The 25,379-nt window shown below is 39.4% G+C and overlaps 1 protein-coding gene across 1 annotated transcript in view; it reads right to left on the reverse strand.

The window, feature by feature from the left end:
- Positions 1 to 25,379, reverse strand: part of prtga (protogenin homolog a (Gallus gallus)) — an 83,800-nt gene that overhangs the window by 49,173 nt on the left and 9,248 nt on the right. The window contains exons 3-7 of the mRNA XM_034189812.1: positions 3,257 to 3,401; positions 2,948 to 3,081; positions 1,304 to 1,600; positions 1,030 to 1,189; positions 134 to 381 (exon numbers count right to left, since the gene is read on the reverse strand). Of these exons, the coding sequence (XP_034045703.1) occupies positions 134 to 381; positions 1,030 to 1,189; positions 1,304 to 1,600; positions 2,948 to 3,081; positions 3,257 to 3,401 (984 nt within the window). The remainder of the gene's footprint in view (positions 1 to 133; positions 382 to 1,029; positions 1,190 to 1,303; positions 1,601 to 2,947; positions 3,082 to 3,256; positions 3,402 to 25,379) is intronic.

The raw sequence follows: 25,379 nt of genomic DNA on the forward strand, positions 1-25,379 counted from the left end.
ATAACAAAAAAGATCATCAAGATAAAATATCTAAATATATCAACTGTTTATTTTTGCAGTGGTACAGTGTGACAAAGAAAAATGTTTATAAGTTCAGGTTCAGGCTCTTTTGCTTACACACCACACCACTCACCTTCAGCCTTCATGTAGTGCACCGAATAGGCAATAACTTTATCAGAGTTATACAAAGGCCTTTCCCAAGCCAGAAGGATGGCAGAGCTTGACACGGTATCAGCTTGTATGTTCCTGGGTGTGCTCGGCCGGTCTTCTGACATCACTACAATGAGCCTCGCCATGGAAAGAACTGACCCCTGCTCATTCTCAGCCTGGCACTGATAGATGGCGTCATCTTCAGGAATGATCTGGTTGATGACCAGTTTGCTGTGGTACAGACACAGAGACCCACAAAAAGATGAGGACTATGCATACAGATGGTTTCAGTGTGCAATTTTTCTATACTTACTGTTGAATAAGAAGTGCAGTGCATCCGGAAAGTATTCACAACGTTCACTTTTTCCGCATTTTGCTATGTTGCAGCCTTATTCCAGAATGGAGGAAATTCATTTTTTTTCCTATGTCAATGTGAAGTCAATTAAGATGTAGAAACACCTCCAGGATGATCAGTGGAAACAGGATGCATCTGAGCTCAATTTTGAGCTTCATGGCAAAGGCTGTGAATACTTATGTACACGTGATTTCTTAGTTTTTTAAATTATTATTAAATTTTCAAAAATCTCAAACCTTGTGTGTATAACTTTGAGGGAAAAAATGAACTTCACCCATCTTGGAATAAGGCTGTAACCTAAGAAAATGTTGAATAAGTGAAGCGCTGAATACTTTCCGGATGCACTGTATAGATAAACCAACTAAAAGCATATTGGCACGATTGTAAGGAACACACAGAATTACTGTATTTATTCAAATAGGTTTACATTGTGCAAATAGTGCCTCGTGATTAAGAATTAGTCATTTCTGTTTACATTTAAATGAACGCAACAGGAAAAAAATGTATTAACACAAGATCAACACCTGTTGTACATCTTAATTCGCCCATTTGAGTGAACTTTCTCTCCATTCTTGAGCCATGTGATTTGAGGTGTGGGAACTCCTTCAGCATGACACACAAACCGGGCGGTGCCAGCACGTGGACGGGTCAGGCTCTCGGGCCACTTCACCAGAGAAGGTGGTGCTATGGGAAAACATGAACAAGTAAAAATGTATTTTGTATAGGTGTTTAGTAATAAATTAACAAGCATCACAAAAAAAAAAAAAAATGCGCAGAGCTGAATGCCTGGATCTTTACCAAGCACAGTGACATTGGCTGAGGCAACAGTATAGTTTCGTGTGCCTGGAGTGGTGGCTCTGCACATATAGACTCCTCCATGCTGCACCTTGATGTCTGTGATAATAAGATTGCCGTTTCCTAATACTTTGGTGTTGTAAACATCAATAGACTTGCTGTCCGCTCGGCTCCAGGAGATGAGGGGTCGAGGGTTTCCTGTGGCCATGCACTCCAGGATTGCGGCTTGGTGCAGTGACACTGACATGTTCTGTGGTCCAGCAATGATGCGAGGCCTTTGAGGAAGTTGGGGGCTGGGGGCTTCATTGGCAAACCAAGAAGGAGAGAATGATAGCTTTAGTAGATATAGATTGTTGTAAATACTATTCCATATTACACAATTCAGAATCCACAATCAGAAGAAGTTTATTGCCATTGCCAGTGAACAGGATTCACAGACTAGGAATTTGCTTCGGTACAATGGTGCAACATTAAGAAGAGATAAAATGCTAAGATAAAATATAACGTGTGTCAAAATAAGATAAAATTTAAGATAAAAAAAAAGAAATATGAAATATGAAAGGCTGTGTGCAACAGAAAAACAGAGAAACAGAAAATTAATATGACAAACGTGAAAATCAGGCAATCTTTTCCATATTCTATTTGCTGATGATACACTGATGTTCAGTGTGTTACAGAAGCAAGAACAAGGTCATGTAACTCTATATTAGGCCTTGGTGGCACATTACAATGCTATCACATGATCCTTGATCATAAAGTAAAAAAAACAACTGTTTTGTTCCTGTTCCATATCAATTAGTACATCATTAGTAGACCCTCAGAAATATCTTCATGAACTAATTAATCACAGTAAACTGTATTTTAAACCTAATTTTGTATATGTGTGTTACAAAGAAAAACACAGTATTATTTTCCTAAGAAATATACAAATTTTCAAGTATGCGCTTGTATGATGACTGCTCAATCCTAGTTTCATTGATTTTTCTTTCAATTTACATAGTAGAGTTGTTTGGTGGCCGGTCTGTTAGCTAAATACGTGCACTAACTGGTTCTACTAAAACAGCATGGCATAGTAATGGAGTAAATCAGGAATGGGTTTCTGTAGCTACTGGACTGCCAAAATCATATTATTCAATTTTTACCTGTTGAACATAATAAATCAGTCAGGTTGGCATACAAAGGAAACTGGATCGTTTGGTGTACACCACTGTAATTTATTTATTTATTTATTTTTTTAATTTAAGATGTTTCATGCAGTTGCAAATCAAATATCCCCTTAGGCCTAATTAAAGGTGACTAAATTAAAAACAAAAATTCCAAAGGCAGTGCCATGCTAATTACAAATAATTTTGTGAAAATCTCTTCAGTGATTAAGTTAATCATTAAACAAACCAAAACCTATGAATGCTTGATTGATACAATCAATTCACTGTGGCATTACACTGTTGGTTTTACTATCATAATACTTCTAATAATAAAGAGAGGTATTACATCTATCATCAGGTCTTCTCAAGGTGCATTTTGAAATAAAAATAGATTTTACAAACTGTTGGTTGAGGAAACATATTCTTATTTGTCTTCAGTGGTCGACTGTGTGCTGGCCTTTCTGCAATATATTAACAGTGAACTAGATGAAACATCACATACCTGGGATAACAGTGAGAGTGGCTTCGGTGCTGCGACGACGGCTAGCAATGTTGGTGGCAACACAACGGTAGTTTCCTGCATCTGCCAACTGTACCCCATGAATCTGAAGAGCACCACTGGGTAGGACTGTGATCCTGGATGGCATAGATATGATACAGATCACTTTTAGTATGGTACAATTAGAAATAAATATTCTGAACAACTGATAAAGGCAAGGAACAGACAGATATAAAATTTATTTTCCAAGTACAACACTGCTGTTAAGTAGGCATACAATACAGAAAACCTCAACAGTGAATGAATGCATACCTTTCAGTGGCAAGGGGTAATGTCACTCGATTGAATTCCCAAGTGATGATTGGAAGAGGGTGTGCACTGACTTTGCAGGAAAACCTGGCGACTGAGCCTTCTGTCACCACTAAGGATGTTGGCTGGATTGCAAATGAGGAGATACCTATGGCAAACAACAGAAGGATTCAAATTAAATATAGACTTTTTGTGTCTGCAAAGATGTGCTTGTTTAATGTTCTGCATTACTCATAGAAAAAGGTAACTGTTTTCTTTAAAATGTTTTTTTTTTTTTTGCTTTTTGAAATATTGTGCCAGAAAGGGATCTGATTCTGTAAAAGTCCAGACGCAAGCAGTCAGTGTGTAAAAGCTAAAATAAGTATTTGAACACCCTGCGATTTTGCAAGTTCTCCCACTTAGAAATCATGGAGGGGTCTGAAATTTTCATCTTAGGTGCATGTCCACTGTGAGAGACATAATCTAAAAAAAAAAAAAAAAATCCGGAAATCACAACGTATGATTTTTTTAATAATTTATTTGTATGTTACTGCTGCAAATAAGTATTTGAACCCCTACCAGCCAGCAAGAATTCTGGCTCTCACAGACCTGTTAATTGTTCTTTAAGAAGCCCTCTTATTCTGCACTCTTTACCTGTATTAATTGCACCTGTTTGAACTTGTTACCTGTATAAAAGACATCTGTTTACACACTCAATCACACTCCAACCTGTCCACCATAGCCAAGACCAAAGAGCTGTCTAAGGACACCAGGGACAAAACTGTAGACCTGCACAAGGCTGGGATGGACTACAGGACAACAGGCAAGCAGCTTGGTAGAAGACAACAACTGTTATGATTATTCATTAGAAAGTGGAAGAAACACAAGATGACTGTCAATCTCCCTCAGTTTGGGATTCCATGCAAGATCTCACTTTGTGGGGTAAGGATAATTCTGAGAAAGCTCAGAACTACACAGGAGGACCTGGTCAATGACCTGAAGAGAGCTGGGACCACAGTCACAAAGATTACATTAGCAACACATGATGCTGTCATGGTTTAAAATCCTGCAGGGCAGCAAGGTTCCCCTGCTCAAGAAAGCACATGTCCAGGCCCATTTGAAGTTCACCAGTGACCATCTGCGATCAGAATAGAGCTTTTTGGAATCAACTCCACTTACCATGTTTAGAGGATGAGAACAACCCCAAGAAAACCATCCCAAACGTGAAGCATGGGGGTGGAAACATCATACTCTGGGGGTGCTCTTCTGCAAAGGGGACAGGACGACTGCACCGTATTGAAGGGAGGATGGATGGGGCCATGTATTGAGAGATTTTGGCAAACAACCTCCTTCCCTCAGTAAGAGCATTGAAGATGGGTCATGGCTGGGTCTTCCAGCATGACAATGACCCCAAACACACAGCCAGGGCAACTAAGGAGGGGCTCTGTAAGAAGCATTTCAAGGTCCTGGAGTGGCCTGGCCAGTCTCCAGACCTGAACTCAATAGAAAATGTTTGGAGGGAGCTGAAACTCCAAACCTGAAAGATTTGGAGAAGATCTGTATGGAGGAATGGACCAAAATCCCTGATGCAGTGTGTGCAAACCTGGTGAAAAACTACAGGAAATGTTTGACCTCTGTAACTGCAAACAAAGGCTACTATAACCAAATATTAACACTGACTTTCACAGGTGTTCAAATTTGCAGCAGTAACATACAAAAAAAAAAAAAAAAAAAAAATCATACATACTGTACATTGTGATTTCCGGATTTTTATTTTTATTTTATAAAGATTATGTCTCTCACAGTGGACGTGCACCTAAGATGAAAATTTCAGACCCCTCCATGATTTCTAAGTGGGAGAACTTGCAAAATCGCAGAATGTTCAAATACTTATTTTCCTCACTATATATTCAGAGATCAAGGAGCCACCATGTAGAGTTTATTTAGGTCCAGAGTTTAAGGATTCAGTGACCAATTTCATATTTATTTACTTTAAGACTCAATAAAATGTTGTTGACATAGAAAACCTTTACAGCTTACTTTTAGTACACAGAAAATTCACAAGCGGTATCGATAAGCAATTGGATCGATAAGCGGAATCGATAGATAAAATCTTATCAATACCCATCCCTAACCACGCTCCATGCTCCCGCAGAATCTTGTGCATATCGAAATGAATGTTGTCGATGCGTGGAGCGTGCGTTTGGCCGTTTCCGTCACCGATCTTCAGCAATGTTTGTTAGCATCTTTAAATGCGTGGGAAGCTGCAAGAAACGAAGATGAACAAGACACAATTCTAACAGAACGCTTTGAAATTCGAATTGAAATATGTTTAAGCTACAACCACCCAAACCCAGACAACAACCAGGAAAGAGTTTTGCTAAAGGAATTGGCCAGAAGAAGCTTAGTGATGATGAGTTAAGGGAAAGAGACAGGTTATATGAAAGAAACAAGAGGAAGAGAGGTTTTGTCCCGACCTGGCCACAGAAATGGCTGTGGCTTGGTCATGACCAAGATAAGAATGAGGTTTTCTGCCAAATCTGCAGGACCTGTCATATGCTGACAAATAAATAAAGTACGAGGGCTGTCAATAAAGTTACGGTCCTTTTTATTTTTTTCAAAAACTATATGGATTTCATTCATATGTTTTTATGTCAGACATGCTTGAACCCTCGTGCGCATGCGTGAGTTTTTCCACGCCTGTCGGTGACGTCATTCGCCTGTGAGCACTCCTTGTGGGAGGAGTCGTCCAGCCCCTCGTCGGAATTCCTTTGTCTGAGAAGTTGCTGAGAGACTGGCGCGTTGTTTGATCAAAATTTTTTCTAAACCTGTGAGACACATCGAAGTGGACACGGTTCGAAAAATTAAGCTGGTTTTCAGTGAAAATTTTAACGGCTGATGAGAGATTTTGAGGTGATTCTGTCGCTTTAAGGACTTTTCACGGTGCGAGACGTCGCGCAGCGCTCTCAGGCGGCATCGTCAGCCTGTTCAAGCTGAAAACCTCCACATTTCAGGCTCTATTGATCCAGGACGTCGTGAGAGAACAGAGAAGTTTCAGAAGAAGTCGGTTTCAGCATTTTATCCGGATATTCCACTGTTAAAGGAGATTTTTTTAATGAAAGACATGCGGACGGGTCCGCGCGTCGGGACGCAGCCGCCGCGACGCTCCGCCACAGGAAAAACACCTCTGTTGAAAGCCTTAAGGACAAGTTGGAACATGTCCTGCCTGTTAAACAATTTCTCATATACTCACTCCACTGAAAGCCATCAAAAGCCGCCTGGATTTTACAAATGGTTATCAACACGGAGGTGTTTTTCCTGTGCCGCCGCACCGCGTCGGCTGCGTCCCGACGCGCGGATCCGTCCGCACGTCTTTCATTAAAAAATCTCCTTTAACAGTGGAATATCCGGATAAAATGCTGAAACCGACTTCTTCTGAAACTTCTCTGTTCTCTCATGACGTCCTGGATCAATAGAGCCTGAAATGTGGAGGTTTTCAGCTTGAACAGGCTGATGACGCCGCCTGAGAGCGCTGCGCGACGTCTCACACCGTGAAAAGTCCTTAAAGCGACAGAATCACCTCAAAATCTCTCATCAGCTGTTAAAATTTTCACTGAAAACCAGCTTAATTTTTCGAACCGTGTCCACTTCGATGTGTCTCACAGGTTTAGAAAAAATTTTGATCAAACAACGCGCCAGTCTCTCAGCAACTTCTCAGACAAAGGAATTCCGACGAGGGGCTGGACGACTCCTCCCACAAGGAGTGCTCACAGGCGAATGACGTCACCGACAGGCGTGGAAAAACTCACGCATGCGCACGAGGGTTCAAGCATGTCTGACGTAAAAACATATGAATGAAATCCATATAGTTTTTGAAAAAAATAAAAAGGACCGTTACTTTATTGACAGCCCTCGTATATGCTTGGTCCTGGTAGACCGTGGCTGTTTTGAAGCTAGCTTAAAAGTCTAACCAGCTTGCCTTTGTGGAAACCCCACGGTGACAACATTAGCAAAAGGAGCCAGGCATAATTTTTTTTTCAATTTTTAGATCTATAACTCCAATCCAGACAAGGCATACTTTTTAGTTTTGATATGGACCTACATCTGTATTTTACATTTCTGACTGTGAGTTAGCCAACTCTGAGGGTTGCTTAAAAAATGCCCTCTAAATTTTATGGGAGTCACTTTATTTTTTTTTACACTTGAGAATGCCCTCTGATAAATTCTATTTTTTTTTTTAACTTCATGGTCCATAGACTATTTTATGTTTTTTCTGGATTGGTTTATATTATATAGGCAGTTTTATTTGCAGGATTTCAAGGTGGAATATCATGAACTCTCGTGCACAAAACCATGAGCCAGTGCTCCTACACTGTGGGCCACTAACTTCTAAATTCTACTGGCCCTGTGGGCAAATTGGTTTATGTCAAGCCCTGATATATATATATATATATACACACACACACACACGAGGTCTGTCCGTAAAGTATAGGTCCTTTTTATTTTTTTCAAAAACTATATGGATTTCATTCATATGTTTTTACGTCAGACATGCTTGAACCCTCGTGCGCATGCGTGAGTTTTTCCACGCCTGTCGGTGACGTCATTCGCCTGTGAGCACTCCTTGTGGGAGGAGTCGTCCAGCCCCTCGTCGGAATTCCTTTGTCTGAGAAGTTGCTGAGAGACTGGCGCTTTGTTTGATCAAAATTTTTTCTAAACCTGTGAGACACATCGAAGTGGACATGGTACGAAAAATGAAGCTGGTCTTCAGTGAAACTTTTAACAGCTGATGAGAGATTTTGAGGTGATTCTGTCGCTTTAAGGACTTTTCACGGTGCGAGACGTCGCGCAGCGCTCTCAGGCAGCGTCATCAACCTGTTTCAAGCTTAAAACCTCCACATTTCAGGCTCTGTTGATCCAGGACGTCGTGAGAGAACAGAGAAGTTTCAGAAGAAGTCGGTTTCAGCATTTTATCCGGATATTCCACTGTTAAAGGAGATTTTTTTAATGAAAGACGTGCGGGCGGATTGCAGTGTCGGCTCGCAGCCGCCGCGACGCTCCGCCACAGGAAAAACACCTCTGTTGGAAGCCTTGAGGACAAGTTGGAACATCTCCAGCTGATAAACAATTTCTCATATACTCACTCCACTGAAAGCCATCAAAAGCCAACTGGATTTTAACAAATGGTTATCAACACGGAGGTGTTTTTCCTGTGCCGCCGCGCTGCGTCGGCTGTGTCCCGACGCGCGGACCCGTCCGCACGTCTTTCATTAAAAAAATCTCCTTTAACAGTGGAATATCCGGATAAAATGCTGAAACCGACTTCTTCTGAAACTTCTCTGTTCTCTCACGACGTCCTGGATCAATAGAGCCTGAAATGTGGAGGTTTTAAGCTTGAAACAGGCTGACGACGGCGCCTGAGAGCGCTGCACGACGTCTCGCACCGTGAAAAGTCCTTAAAGCGACAGAATCATCTCAAAATCTCTCAGCTGTTAAAATTTTCACTGAAAACCAGCTTAATTTTTCGAACCATGTCCACTTCGATGTGTCTCACAGGTTTAGAAAAAATTTTGATCAAACAAAGCGCCAGTCTCTCAGCAACTTCTCAGACAAAGGAATTCCGACGAGGGGCTGGACGACTCCTCCCACAAGGAGTGCTCACAGGCGAATGACGTCACCGACAGGCATGGAAAAACTCACGCATGCGCACGAGGGTGCAAGCATGTCTGACGTAAAAACATATGAATGAAATCCATATAGTTTTTGAAAAAAAATAAAAAGGACCTATACTTTACGGACAGCCCTCGTATATATATATATATATATATATATATATATATATATATATATATATATATATATATATATATATATATATATATATATATATATATATATATATATATATATATATATATATATATGCGTGTATATACACTGTTGTTTTGAGAAAATACCTTTAAGAAATCCTTACATTGTCTGAAACACTGATAGTTCTATGAGAGCTGAAGGTTTGGCCACACGTATGCTGTGTTGGCAGGTATTATAGTGCTAAACAGCAGTGGCGTGCTGGCTGACATGTAAAACATTCAATAAGTCAGGACCACTCCAAAACTATCAGCATATTTCTTCCAAGGTGATTTTTGTGGATGCCAGACCTCATTTTCAGAAGATTAATTTTGTACTATGACCTTTGTTCTACAGTTTACACAAATTAACTCCCAAATTATTTGTGATAAACTTAGATATTGAAGTTATAATAGATTATATAATTATATTCAATGTTATCATTCCTGCAGGGGACTTCACTGTGCAGGTGTGTATACTGATAAGTCGCTCTTCAATGGAAGAAGTTATGAAGATAAGCACACATTTATAAAATTCAATAATTTAGTTGTTTGAAAAAAAAAAAAAAAAAATCACATCAGAAATGAGTCCAGCTTTTCATTCTTTCTTCCTGCTAACAGCCTCCAGACAGCACAGTGGATTTGTTTTGTGTGTGTGTATTACAAGAATTATCAGCGTCAGTTAGCTCAATCAAATTATGTCTCGGTAGTCGTCCCCCACACGCGCACGCACGCACGTGCACACAACCTGGGTGATGCTTGTGTGTACTACCAAAAAAGACTGTGTACATCCTCAGTGCAGCAAAATAAATAAATATCACATCAGAAATTAGTGCAGCTTTTCATTCCAACTTCCTGCCAACAGCCTCCAGACAGCACAGTGGATTTGTTTTGTGTGTGTGTGTGTGTGTGTCTGTGCAAGCACACGCATGTGTGGGCGCGCGGGCATGTGCGTGCGAGAGCACAATCATGTGTGCGCATATGTGTGCACGCGTGCAGAGGACATGAGCGTGCGTGTGTGTACATGCAGAGTGATTGAAGCACTTTTGATTGAGCTTTAATGCAAAATGTACACCAAATGGGCTTTTCAACATCAAATTCAAATGTCTACAAAATCTACAATCCAGATCAAACTTTGTCAAGCAATAGTAAGTGCCAGTCTGCACCTCACTTTCAAATATCAGAGTGATTGAGGCACATTTGATTAACATTAAAAGGGGCATTTAATGTTAAATTTAAATGGCTACAAAACCTGAAATCCAGATCAGATCTGGATCAAACCTTGACAGTCAATGAAGGATACCTTCTTACATAAAACTCTCAAAGATGAAAGAAATTTGATCTTTTTTGACAGAGTTATGAATTTTTGAAAATTTGCTCAATGTTAGAGGATAGGGATTTCTCAAATTTTCCAAGATTTTCCCTGACTTTGACCTTGAAAATGGAATCACTTCTTACCGATCAGGATATGAATCCTGTGTAAAAAATCTATGATATATGAAAAATTGTGGGTTACATACTGTTCACGAACAGACAAACAAACAAATAGGGGTTAAAAGAATCTCTGCCCAACTTCGCTGGCAGAGGTAATTATCTTTCTGTTAAAAAAATATAAGGATAAACACTGATTATTGACAAACTATTAAAACTGGGTTGAAAATCTATAATGGTGAAGGTTCTGTCAAGTACCTTGAGCACACCTAGCTGAAGGCTGACCTCCTGCTTTGAATTATGTTGATGTCTGCCAGAGGCACATAAGGCATGAATAGCATTATCACTCTAAATGCACTAGTAGGGAAATATTTTGTGATTTGTAGGGAATACCATATTCCCCACGTTCTTTATTTTCAGGAAACAATAAATACCTCAACATATGCATTATTAAAAAAAAATACAAGCATGAGAAACCGTTCCGACCATCTGCCTGTTGAAGAAATCTCACCCCTCACCTCTGACCTCCACAAATCCTGGTGAGTTCCTGACTTTGGTAAACCCCCACATGACCAGCCCAGATTGATGCTCCTCCTGCACAGCAAACTGTTTGGACATCCGTTCTCCAGATGCAAGATTTACCATAAATTACTGAACATCCTTTTTGTTTTATCATTAAGATTATTCATTTGCAGGGGTGGTGGCCAAGTGGTGAGTGCACTTTGTTTCAGTATGGAAGGCTCCCAGTTCAAATCCCACCCCTGCATCCATGTAATGTGGATTTGCATCATGAAGGGGATTCTGCATAAAACTTAACATGCAGGTCTACCTTGGATGTGCTGTGGCAACCCCAAGTGGAAAAACAAGGGAGCAGCCAAAGGGACTTTTATTAAGATTATTCATTTGTCACATAGGATAGAGTGTGAATGTTACACGTGACCAGACACAAGAATATAGCTACTGGACAAAATCCAAATGCAGTACATTAATTTTTTTAATTAAAGAAAACATTTTTTTTACATCAACTAACATTGACAGCCTTAAAGTCAGGTTTTGGGACATGTGTTTTTATTAGATCAATGAGAATAAAATGGGTGTATCCACCAAGACAGATCTAACCACCTCCATGTTTGAGAAGTGCAAAAAAGTGCTTCAATTGACTTCCCAGCTCCCTTGAAAGCAGTGGAAGGTCATTTCTACAACAAGATGGGAGTCATTTGCAATGCTCACTTGCACGAGCTATCTAAGGTTAGGATCTCAATGTCACTGTGCAGCGGATCGTAAATGCCTTTCACCTACGTTCTTTATGGCATGTACAGTGCATCCAGAAAGTATTCACAGGGCTGTGCTGCTTCCATATTTTGTTATGTTACAGCCTTATTCCAAAATGGATTAAATTCATTTTTTCCTCAAAATTCTACACACAATACCCCTACAACACAGTTGACAGTGCATGTCAGAGCACAAACTAAGCATGAAGTCAAAGCAAGTGGAGAAGGGAAGACAAATGCGAGAGGTCGCGTCAGTAAGTGTTAGCCTACACAGCTAACCAGAGTAGCTGCTTTCTCTCGCCTGCAAAACCACTTTGACATGTTTGTGCTCTGGGTCACAAACAAATTGCAACACATGTCCACTTTCCCACCGCATCATCACTTTTTTGTTACATTTTCACATTGTTTGCGTGTAATTTGCCCAAAAACTAAGAGAAAATGCAGTAGGTTTTTTTTCCCCCGGAAGTAGAGAAATTACATCATATGCGTCATATTTTATCCCTTTAGCGCCCAACCTCAAACAAGACTGTGGTGCTCAATTGTCTGTAGACCTCAAAGACAGGATAGTCTCGAGGCACAAATCTGGGGAAGGGTTATTATGGAATCACCCTGTAAATTTTCATCCCCAAAACTAACACCTGCATCAAATCAGATCTGCTCGTCTGCATCTAAAAAGGAGTGATCACACCTTGGAGAGCTGTTGCATCAAGTGGACTGACATGAATCATGGCTCCAACACGAGAGATGTCAATTGAAACAAAGGAGAGGATTATCAAACTCTTAAAAGAGGGTAAATCATCACGCAATGTTGCAAAAGAGGTTGGTTGTTCACAGTCAGCTGTGTCTAAACTCTGGACCAAATACAAACAACATGGGAAGGCTGTTAAAGGCAAACATACTGGTAGACCAAGGAAGACATCAAAGCGTCAAGACAGAAAACGTAAAGCAATATGTCTCAAAAATCGAAAATGCACAACAAAACAAATGAGGAACGAATGGGAGGAAACTGGAGTCAACGTCTGTGACCGAACTGTAAGAAACCGCCTAAAGGAAATGGGATTTACATACAGAAAAGCTAAACAAAAGCCATCATTAACACATAAACAGAAAAAAACAAGGTTACAATGGGCTAAGGAAAAGCAATCGTGGACTGTGGATGACTGGATGAAAGTCATATTCAGTGATGAATCTCAAATCTGCATTGGGCAAGGTGATGACGCAGGAACTTTTGTTTGGTGCCGTTCCAATGAGATTTATAAAAATGACTGCCTGAAGAGAACATGCACATTTCCACAGTCATTGATGATATGGGGCTGCATGTCAGGTAAAGGCACTGGGGAGATGGCTGTCATTACATCATCAATAAATGCACAAGTTTACGTTGACACTTTTCTTATCCCATCAATTGAAAGGATGTTTGGGGATGATGAAATCATTTTTCAAGATGATAATGCATCTTGCCATAGAGCAAAAACTGTGAAAATATTCCTTGCAAAAAGACACATAGGGTCAATGTCATGGCCTGCAAATAGTCTGGATCTTAATCCAATTGAAAATCTTTGGTGGAAGTTGAAGAAAATGGTCCATGACAAGGCTCCAATCTGCAAAGCTGATCTGGCAACAGCAATCAGAGAAAGTTGGAGCCAGATTGATAAGGAGTACTGTTTGTCACTCATTAAGTCCATGCCTCAGAGACTGCAAGCTGTTATAAAAGCCAGAGGTGGTGCAACAAAATACTAGTGATGTGTTGGAGCGTTCTTTTGTTTTTCATGATTCCATAATTTTTTCCTCAGAATTGAGTGATTCCATATTTTTTTTCCCTCTGCTTGGTCTAAAAAAGTAACCGTTACTGACTGCCACAATGATTTTTTCCTGATTTCTTATAGTGTTTCTTAAAGCCAGAAAGTTGCCATTTGAAATGACTTTAGTTTTGTGTCATGTCTGTGATCTGCTTTTTTTCTACAAAATTAAACCCCTGAATGAACATCCTCCGAGACCGGTGATTCCATAATTTTTGCCAGGGGTTGTATTTGTGGTGACTGGAGTGCTCATTCCAGTAACACTGTCCAAGAAATATTTTCCACTGCCTGGAGGACCATCTGCAGTCCCAGATACAGTTTAACATCTCACCAGGATGCAAATATTTTGACAGTCAGGGTGAAATAATTTTTTTCTTCAGCATGACCAGTCATTATCAGCTGCTGGCACCTTATCTTGTTTCAACTTTGCAAATGAGCAAAATAAGTAAATTTTATTGTTTCTTAGCTATGTGGATTACAATGGTGAAGGAAGTTGTTAATTTTGTAAAATGTAGAAAGGCCCAACCAGGAACAGGAGTTGTGAATTAGCTTCTTTTTTAAACCTTCATTTAACCAGGTTAGTCCCATTGAGATTGAGATCTCTTTTGCTAATGAGACCTGGGCAATTATAAAGATTCCGAATCACCTAACCTGCATGTCTTTATATGTGGGAGGAAAACGGAGCACTTGGAGGAAACCCAGGGAAACACGGGGAGAACATGCAAACTCCACACAGACAAGCCACAGGTGGGAATCGATCCAATGACCTTCTTGCTGTGAGGCAACAGTGCTAACCACTAAGTCACTGTGCTGCACCTGCTAGAGCGTCTTCGTGCATTACATCAGCTGCAAATGTTTTTTGTACTATGTTCGAGTGCATTGTCCCTGTCAAATAAACAAACAAACAAACAAATACATAAATACAAACAAACATAAATACAAACAAATACATAAATAAATAATGATGCCCTTCCACACACTTCCACCCCTAACCTGGTGTCCAGAGGTCACCTTCTGCTCATTCTGCAGGCTGATAAACACATGACCTTCCTCATTGGGAGGACAATCCAAATCCCCTAAAACATTCTAAGTTCCTGAAACAAGTGTGAGAAGTTTTAAATGCAATTCAGGGAGGAAAAATTTGCTACTTAATACAACCCCACTTCCAATGAAGTTGGGACATTGTGTGAAATGTAAATTAAAACGAATGCAATGATAATCCTCTTCAACCTATATTCAATTGAATACACCACAAAGACAAAATATTTAATGTTCAAACTGATAGACATTTTTGTTTTTGTGCAAATATCTGCTCATTTTGTAATGGATGCCTGCAACAAGTTTCAAAAAAGCTGGGACAGGGCAACAACGCTCAAAGAACACTTGTTTGGACCATTCCACAACTGAACAGTTTAATTGGAAACAGGTGAGTGTCATGATTGGGTATAAAAGGAGCATCCCCAAAAGGCTCAGCCATTCACAAGCAAAGATGGGGTGAGAATCACTACTTTGTGAACAACTGCATGAAAAGAAAATAGTCCAACAGTTTAAGAACAATGTTTCTCAATGTTCAACTGCAAGGAATTTAGGGATTCCATCATCTACAGTCCATAATATAATCAGAACATTCAGAGAATCTGGAGAACTTTCTACACGTAAGCAGCAAGGCTGAAAACCAACACTGAATGCCCATGACCTTCAATCCCTCAGGTGGCACTGTATTAAAAACCGACATCATTGTGTAAAGGATCTTACCGTGTGGGCTCAGGAACACTTCAGAAAACCACTGTCAGTTAACACAGTTCGTCACTACATCTACAAGTGCAAGTTAAAACTCTATCATGCAAAAGTGAAAGCCATACATCAGCAACATCCAGAAATGCCGCCGCCTTCTCTGGGCCGAGCTCATTTTGAAATGGACAGACACAAAGTGGAAAAGTGTGCTGTGGTCTGATGAGTCCACATTTCAAATTGTTTTTGGAAATCATGGACATCCTGTCCTCCGGACAAAAGAGGAAAAAGACCATCCAGATTGTTACCAGAGCAAAGTTCAAAAGCATCTGTGACGGTATAAGGGTGTGTTAGTGCCAATGGCATGGGCAACTTACACATCTGAGATGGCACCATCAATGCTGAAAGGTACATCCAGGTTTTGGAGCAACCCATGCTGCCATCCAAGCAACATCTTTTTAGGGGCATCCCTGATTGTTTCAGCAAGACAATGCCAAGCCACATTCTGCACGTGTTACAACAGCGTGGCTTCGTAGTAAAAGAGTGCGGGTACTAGACTGGCCTGCCTGCAGTCCAGACCTGTCACCCATTGAAAATGTGTGGCGCATTATGAAGCGCAAAATACGACAATGGAGACCCTGGACTGTTGAGCAAATGGGAAAGAATTCCACCTACAAAGCTTCAACAATTAGTGTCCTCAGTTCCCAAATGCTTATTGAGTGTTGTTAGAAGGAAAGGTGATGTAACACAGTGGTAAACATACCACTGTCCCAGCTTATTTGAAACGTGTTGCAGGCATCCATTTCAAAATTAGCAAATATTTGCACAAAAACAATAAAGTTTATCAGAACATTAAATATTTCGTCTTTCTGGTGTATTCAACTGAATATAAGTTCAAGAGGATTTGCAAATCATTGCATTCTGTTTTTATTTACATTTTACACAACGTCCCAACTTCGTTGGAATCTGGGTTTTAAGCTGAGCTACACCTTTTTTTACTTTTTTAGTTTTTTCTTTTCTTTTTGTGACATGGTTATACAAAGACAAATTACATTTCCACTTTCATATTGACACCACTGAAATTCTAAATGAAAGGTTCTGCAAGGAGGACAAGCAAGTAAAAGAAGAATGCAAACCTGAGGGGGAAAAAGTCCACAAAAATCAATCACTAGCCGGGTGGCAGATGTGTTGCTGTCCCCCACAGGCTGCAGGACAGTCAAATGACCATTGGCCTGGCAAAATAAAGAACCATTCCCATGAGGAGTGTGACCTTTCAAAGCACTGGACAACAGGGGAGTGGAGTTGAGGGAGTATTCACCCCTCCTCCAATCCCTTATCTCTGCTACAAAGTTTTCCAATCATTCAACACGAAACCTCCAATCACCTCATAGACTTCATTGTCTTGAATGTCTGTGTCAAAGCATGGAGTTAAAGTCAATATGTAAATAACTACACTCTGCTATAAATAACTGGTATGTTCTTTCTCAATGCATATAATAACCCAAATTAAGAGAAACAAATTAAGAGAACAAATCATGAATGTTAAAATAAAAGAGAAAGTGGTTGTGAAAATGCACCAATTTGAACTATTAAAGCAACTGATGAAAATAAAGAAACATCCAGCATCAACAAAGGAAAGACTTAAGTCCTGTGCTGAGTCTCTCAACCCTCTGCTTATTGAAGAATTTAAAGCAACCTTTGACCTCTGGGGCTGCCTTTCAGGGGAGCCATGGTAACCTTTCGTGTCCAGCAGAGGAGAAAAAACAAGGTTCCAGGCTTTGATTGTTTCACTTAAGGGCATTTCATTCACCCACACCCCATCTCATACTGTGCACGGTCTCGCCTTATAGGGGTTTCTGATTGTGCTAAGTCAGTGCAAGTCAGATACATTCCTTAGCATCTTAAAATAATGGTGGGCTCCTGATCCATGTGCCTACACAAAACAATGAGGTTAAATAAACTGTGTAAATGAACACCAGCAGCTAATTCAAATACCTCCTTTAAAGCTTCTCATACTCATAGTTTTAAACGTTAATCTATTTTTATTACAGATAAATCATGCCGAGCTTTAAATAAGCACATTAAAAACTGAAATCTCTTGTGCCACTACAAAGTCCAGATTCACTAACATGGCTCTTCCTGGCCAGCTCGAGTTTGTCAAATAACGCTTTTGTAACTGAAATGCTCATAATTAGGGATGGGTATTCATAAGATTTTAATCGATATCGATGCCATAATCGATTCTGCTTATCGATCCGATTCCTAATCGATTCCCTTATCGATACCTCCTGTGAATTTTCTGTGTACTAAAAGTAGGCTTTACAGATTTTCCATGTCAACAACATTTTATTGAGTCTTAAAGTAAATAAATATGAAATTGATCACTGGATACTTAAACTCTGGACATAATAAACTCTACTCGTTAGATCCTTGATCTCTGGACATAAATAGAAATAAACAAAATCTGTACTTTTTGTCAAAAGCATTTCCTTTCAGACATAATTGGCATGAATGTCTTTCCATACATATGAGCTGAGCTCTTGCAGCTGGCTGCGCTGCATGTCAGGATGTAATTAATAAAGAATGCAGGACGTCTCATTTTTGGAGAAAAAAACATTTTAGTCGATTGTAGTTTATTGTCTCTATTACAGCGTTTGGCAAGAGATGTCACTTTATTTAAAGCGGCGATTCATTTTGAAGTAATTAATTCCGACCGGACTCTAACTTGATTCGGCAGAGAGCGGCGCAGCATTTGGAGCTGTGCCAACAGAATGGAGGACGATTCTCATTTCTTGACTGCAACAAGAAAGAGTCCCAGTTAGTGACTATAAACCACACAAAACTGACTCACAATTGACATATTTTAATGGCTTTGAGAGGGGTTAAGAAGCGGACTTGCCGCTTTTGAAGAGTAGTGAATCATAGAACCAAGGAGCCAGCAGATCGAAGCACTGCTTCAGTGATTCAAGCTTCAAAGTGGAGTCCCGCTGCAGAAGTGGTTGATTACAGACCCGCTGCAGTGCAGTGTCTGCAATCAACATAGAGAAATGATCATTTTCCCAACAAACACCCTCAAAAACAACAGCCGCTCTGATGGACTGATAAGGAAATCGTTATGCAAAAAGGCTATTGATGTTGGTGAATCGAATCATTTCTTAACGATACCCGAAAAGAACCAGTTCTCAATACCCAACCCTACTCATAATACATACAACACACAGCTAAACCTAAATAGTATAAAATAAATGATCACACTAGAGATTGGCGAAGTGAGTTTTTGGTCTAAGCAAGTGGAAATACAATTTTGGTGACATAGTGCCAGTTGGGTTGTATGATACAAAATATACTGTTATATATTGGATCAACTCATCTAAGTGTAATACCAAGAAATAAAAGCCGGCATTCAAAATTTCTTCTCACATTTATCTTCTGATAACAAAGTCAAGTGTCTTATGTGTAAAGCAAAAACAAAATAATCAACCTTGTCATCCAGACAGCTTTAAAAAATACTATATATATTCAACCTCCAAACATACTGCTTCCACATTACGTAACGGATGACAAAACTCATGGTCATAAATGGATAGTTTTGGATTATATCTTACATAGCCAAAATCAATCAATCAATCAATCAATTTTTTTATATAGCGCCAAATCACAACAAACAGTTGCCCCAAGGCGCTTTATATTGTAAGGCAAGGCCATACAATAATTATGTAAAACCCCAACGGTCAAAACGACCCCCTGTGAGCAAGCACTTGGCTACAGTGGGAAGGAAAAACTCCCTTTTAACAGGAAGAAACCTCCAGCAGAACCAGGCTCAGGGAGGGGCAGTCTTCTGCTGGGACTGGTTGGGGCTGAGGGAGAGAACCAGGAAAAAGACATGCTGTGGAGGGGAGCAGAGATCGATCACTAATGATTAAATGCAGAGTGGTGCATACAGAGCAAAAAGAGAAAGAAACAGTGCATCATGGGAACCCCCCAGCAGTCTACGTCTATAGCAGCATAACTAAGGGATGGTTCAGGGTCACCTGATCCAGCCCTAACTATAAGCTTTAGCAAAAAGGAAAGTTTTAAGCCTAATCTTAAAAGTAGAGAGGGTGTCTGTCTCCCTGATCTGAATTGGGAGCTGGTTCCACAGGAGAGGAGCCTGAAAGCTGAAGGCTCTGCCTCCCATTCTACTCTTACAAACCCTAGGAACTACAAGTAAGCCTGCAGTCTGAGAGCGAAGCGCTCTATTGGGGTGATATGGTACTACGAGGTCCCTAAGATAAGATGGGACCTGATTATTCAAAACCTTATAAGTAAGAAGAAAAATTTTAAATTCTATTCTAGAATTAACAGGAAGCCAATGAAGAGAGGCCAATATGGGTGAGATATGCTCTCTCCTTCTAGTCCCCGTCAGTACTCTAGCTGCAGCATTTTGAATTAACTGAAGGCTTTTTAGGGAACTTTTAGGACAACCTGATAATAATGAATTACAATAGTCCAGCCTAGAGGAAATAAATGCATGAATTAGTTTTTCAGCATCACTCTGAGACAAGACCTTTCTGATTTTAGAGATATTGCGTAAATGCAAAAAAGCAGTCCTACATATTTGTTTAATATGCGCTTTGAATGACATATCCTGATCAAAAATGACTCCAAGATTTCTCACAGTATTACTAGAGGTCAGGGTAATGCCATCCAGAGTAAGGATCTGGTTAGACACCATGTTTCTAAGATTTGTGGGGCCAAGTACAATAACTTCAGTTTTATCTGAGTTTAAAAGCAGGAAATTAGAGGTCATCCATGTCTTTATGTCTGTAAGACAATCCTGCAGTTTAGCTAATTGGTGTGTGTCCTCTGGCTTCATGGATAGATAAAGCTGGGTATCATCTGCGTAACAATGAAAATTTAAGCAATACCGTCTAATAATACTGCCTAAGGGAAGCATGTATAAAGTGAATAAAATTGGTCCTAGCACAGAACCTTGTGGAACTCCATAATTAACTTTAGTCTGTGAAGAAGATTCCCCATTTACATGAACAAATTGTAATCTATTAGACAAATATGATTCAAACCACCGCAGCGCAGTGCCTTTAATACCTATGGCATGCTCTAATCTCTGTAATAAAATTTTATGGTCAACAGTATCAAAAGCAGCACTGAGGTCCAACAGAACAAGCACAGAGACGAGTCCACTGTCCGAGGCCATAAGAAGATCATTTGTAACCTTCACTAATGCTGTTTCTGTACTATGATGAATTCTAAAACCTGACAAACTCTTCAAATAGACCATTCCTCTGCAGATGATCAGTTAGCTGTTTTACAACTACCCTTTCAAGACTTTTTGAGAGAAAAGGAAGGTTGGAGATTGGCCTATAATTAGCTAAGATAGCTGGGTCAAGTGATGGCTTTTTAAGTAATGGTTTAATTACTGCCACCTTAAAAGCCTGTGGTACATAGCCAACTAACAAAGATAGATTGATCATATTTAAGATCGAAGCATTAAATAATGGTAGGGCTTCCTTGAGCAGCCTGGTAGGAATGGGGTCTAATAAACATGTTGATGGTTTGGATGAAGTAACTAATGAAAATAACTCAGACAGAACAATCGGAGAGAAAGAGTCTAACCAAATACCGGCATCACTGAAAGCAGCCAAAGATAACGATATGTCTTTGGGATGGTTATGAGTAATTTTTTCTCTAATAGTTAAAATTTTGTTAGCAAAGAAAGTCATGAAGTCATTACTAGTTAAAGTTAATGGAATACTCAGCTCAATAGAGCTATGACTCTTTGTCAGCCTGGCTACAGTGCTGAAAAGAAACCTGGGGTTGTTCTTATTTTCTTCAATTAGTGATGAGTAGTAAGATGTCCTAGCTTTACGGAGGGCTTTTTTATAGAGCAACAGACTCTTTTTCCAGGCTAAGTGAAGATCTTCTAAATTAGTGAGACGCCATTTCCTCTCCAACTTACGGGTTATCTGCTTTAAGCTGCGAGTTTGTGAGTTATACCACGGAGTCAGGCACTTCTGATTTAAAGCTCTCTTTTTCAGAGGAGCTACAGCATCCAAAGTTGTCTTCAATGAGGATGTAAAACTATTGACAAGATACTCTATTTCCCTTACAGAGTTTAGGTAGCTACTCTGCACTGTGTTAGTATATGGCATTAGAGAACATAAAGAAGGAATCATATCCTTAAACCTAGTTACAGCGCTTTCTGAAAGACTTCTAGTGTAATGAAACTTATTCCCCACTGCTGGGTAGTCCATCAGAGTAAATGTAAATGTTATTAAGAAATGATCAGACAGAAGGGAGTTTTCAGGGAATACTGTTAAGTCTTCTATTTCCATACCATAAGTCAGAACAAGATCTAAGATATGATTAAAGTGGTGGGTGGACTCATTTACTTTTTGAGCAAAGCCAATAGAGTCTAATAATAGATTAAATGCAGTGTTGAGGCTGTCATTCTCAGCATCTGTGTGGATGTTAAAATCGCCCACTATAATTATTAAAAAAGAAACAATATAACTCTATAAATGGATTCCATTTAATTAGATTGGGGACCCCCCCAGGCTACAAAAACTCTGTTAATACCAATGACAAATATGGCCACATAACCAACTAGAAGCACTTGGAGAGTGCAAACCTCCGCCAAGGCCATAGGGTCACTGACGTCATATGGAATACCCTTTGGCAAAGAGACTTATTCCACGTGGTTTCACGCATCTACCGTCATGTTTCAGATTCTTTTTTAATTCTTTATTCTTTTTTTAATTATAGTGGGCAATTTTAAAATCCACATAGATGCTGAGAATGACAGCCTCAACACTGCATTTAATCTATTATTAGACTCAACTGGCTTTGCTCAAAATGTAAATGAGTCCACCCACCACTTTAATCACACTTTAGATCTTGTTTTGACTTATGGTATGGAAATTGAAGACTTAACAGTATTCCCTGAAAACCCCCTTCTGTCTGATCATTTCTTAATAACATTTACATTTACTTTAATGGACTACCCAGCAGTGAGGAATAAGTTTCATTACAGTAGAAGTCTTTTGGAAAGCGCTGTAACTAGGTTTAAGGATATGATTCCTTCTTTGTTATGTTCTCTAATGCCATATACCAACACAGTGCAGAGTAGCTACCTAAACTCTGCGAGTGAGATAGATTATCTCGTCAATAGTTTTACATCCTCATTTAGCACAACTTTGGATGCTGTAGCTCCTCTGAAAAAGAGAGCTTTAAATCAGAAGTGCCTGACTCCATGGTATAAACTCGCAGCTTAAAGCAGATAACCCGTAAGTTGGAGAGGAAATGGCGTCTCACTAATTTAGAAGATCTTCACTTAGCCTGGAAAAAGAGTCTGTTACTCTATAAAAAACCCTCCGTAAAGCTAGGACATCTTACTACTCATCACTAATTGAAGAAAATAAGAACAACCCCAGGTTTCTTTTCAGCACTGTAGCCAGGCTGACAAAGAGTCAGAGCATTATTGAGCCGAGTATTCCTTTAACTAGTAATGACTTCATGACTTTCTTTGCTAATAAAATTTTAACTATTAGAGAAAAAATTACTCATAACCATCCCAAAGACATATCGTTATCTTTGGCTGCTTTCAGTAATGCTGGTATTTGGTTATACTCTTTCTCTCCGATTGTTCTGAGTTATTTTCATTAGTCACTTCCTCCAAACCATCAACATGTCTATTAGACCCCATTCCTACCAGGCTGCTCAAGGAAGCCCTACCATTAATTAATGCTTCGATCTTAAATATGATCAATCTATCTTTATTAGTTGGCTATGTACCACAGGCTTTTAAGGTGGCAGTAATTAAACCATTACTTAAAAAGCCATCACTTGACCCAGCTATCTTAGCTAATTATAAGCCAATCTCCAACCTTCCTTTTCTCTCAAAAATTATTGAAAGGGTAGTTGAAAAACAGCTAACTGATCATCTGCAGAGGAATGGTCTATTTGAAGAGTTTCAGTCAGGTTTCAGAATTCATCATAGTACAGAAACAGCATTAGTGAAGGTTACAAATGATCTTCTTATGGCCTCAGACAGTGGACTCATCTCTGTGCTTGTCCTGTTAGACCTCAGTGCTGCTTTTGATACTGTTGACCATAAAATTTTATTACAGAAATTAGAGCATGCCATAAAGGCACTGTGCTGCGGTGGTTTGAATCATATTTATCTAATAGATTACAATTTGTTCATGTAAATGGGGAGTCTTCTTCACAGACTAAGGTTAATTATGGAGTTCCACAAGGTTCTGTGCTAGGACCAATTTTATTCACTTTATACATGCTTCCCTTAGGCAGTATTATTAGAAAGCATTGCTTAAATTTTCATTGTTACGCAGATGATACCCAGCTTTATCTATCCATGAAGCCAGAGGACACACACCAATTAGTTAAACTGCAGGAATGTCTTACAGACAAAGACATGGATGAACTCTAATTTCCTGCTTTTAAATTCAGATAAAACTGAAGTTATTGTACTTGGCCCCACAAATCTTAGAAACATGGTGTCTAACCAGATCCTTACTCTGGATGGCATTACCCTGACCTCTAGTAATACTGTGAGAAATCTTGGAGTCATTTTTGATCAGGATATGTCCTTCAATGCGCATATTAAGCAAATATGTAGGACTGCTTTTTTACATTTGCGCAATATCTCTAAAATTAGAAAGGTCTTGTCTCAGAGTGATGCTGAAAAACTAATTCATGCATTTATTTCCTCTAGGCTGGACTATTGTAATTCATTATTATCAGGTTGTCCTAAAAGTTCCCTGAAAAGCCTTCAGTTAATTCAAAATGCTGCAGCTAGAGTACTGACAGGGACTAGAAGGAGAGAGCATATTTCACCCATATTGGCCTCTCTTCATTGGCTTCCTGTTAATTCTAGAATAGAATTTAAAATTCTTCTTCTTACTTATAAGGTTTTGAATAATCAGGTCCCATCTTATATTAGGGACCTCTTAGTACCATATCACCCCAATAGAGCGCTTCGCTCTCAGACTGCAGGCTTACTTGTAGTTCCTAGGGTTTTTAAGAGTAGAATAGGAGGCAGAGCTTTCAGCTTTCAGGCTCCTCTCCTGTGGAACCAGTTCCCAATTCGGATCAGGGAGACAGACACCCTCTCTACTTTTAAGATTAGGCTTAAAACTTTCCTTTTTGCTAAAGCTTATAGTTAGGGCTGGATCAGGTGACCCTGAACCATCCCTTAGTTATGCTGCTATAGACTTAGACTGCTTTCAAAATATATATGCTATAGTTGTATTTTATAAGTGTAATAAACGTTTACAATCTGAAATAAGAAGGAAAAGGTAAAGCGGAAAATAATTTTCCACACACATTTATTCAAAACACACAGCAAACTATAATAAACTAGTAACACATCACACCTAAAAACAATCTTTGGTGTGTCACAAGAGTGAATCTGCCCTACGATTGGATTTTGGAAAACCATGTGATGGTGAACCAATTCCGATTGGACACTCACATTGCTCACGTCATCACACAGCTTCTATGAGGAGTACTAAGATGGTGGACGGTGGCTCGAAAGTCCCCTGAGTTAACTTCTCAGCGAAAAAAAAAAAAAAAAAGTTTCTATCTCATATCATTAAAAAGTTATTTATAATTAAATAAAGCTCGGTCTCAGCCGTCATATACGACGGCGTCGGCCCCAGAGGGTTAAACCCTTAGATTTTCAGCAAATGTATTTATAAAGAGAAACTGCATGAACTACACAAGTTTTTTTTTATTTATTTTCTAATAACACGTTTATTCAATGAGGAGAAACAAATGCTAAATTATTGTTGTGTCGTAACTTAATTTTTGTTCAGCCTTTGTGACTCGTCTTCATGACGTTAGATGCAAAAATGTTGAAATTGGCCCTATCCTGCAATGATAAAGAATCCTTAAAAAAATTACTGGATACGGATCGTGTTCCAGATCATTACCAAAATTTAATGACTTCTAAGTTAGGCCAAGATACACCCCTGGTAAAAATTTAATTGAAATCCGCTGAGTATTTTTTTGAGTAATCCTGCTAACAAACCAACCAACAAACAAACAA

The sequence above is a fragment of the Thalassophryne amazonica genome, chromosome 2 (assembly GCF_902500255.1).
Source record: "Thalassophryne amazonica chromosome 2, fThaAma1.1, whole genome shotgun sequence".
Taxonomy (NCBI): domain Eukaryota; kingdom Metazoa; phylum Chordata; class Actinopteri; order Batrachoidiformes; family Batrachoididae; genus Thalassophryne; species Thalassophryne amazonica.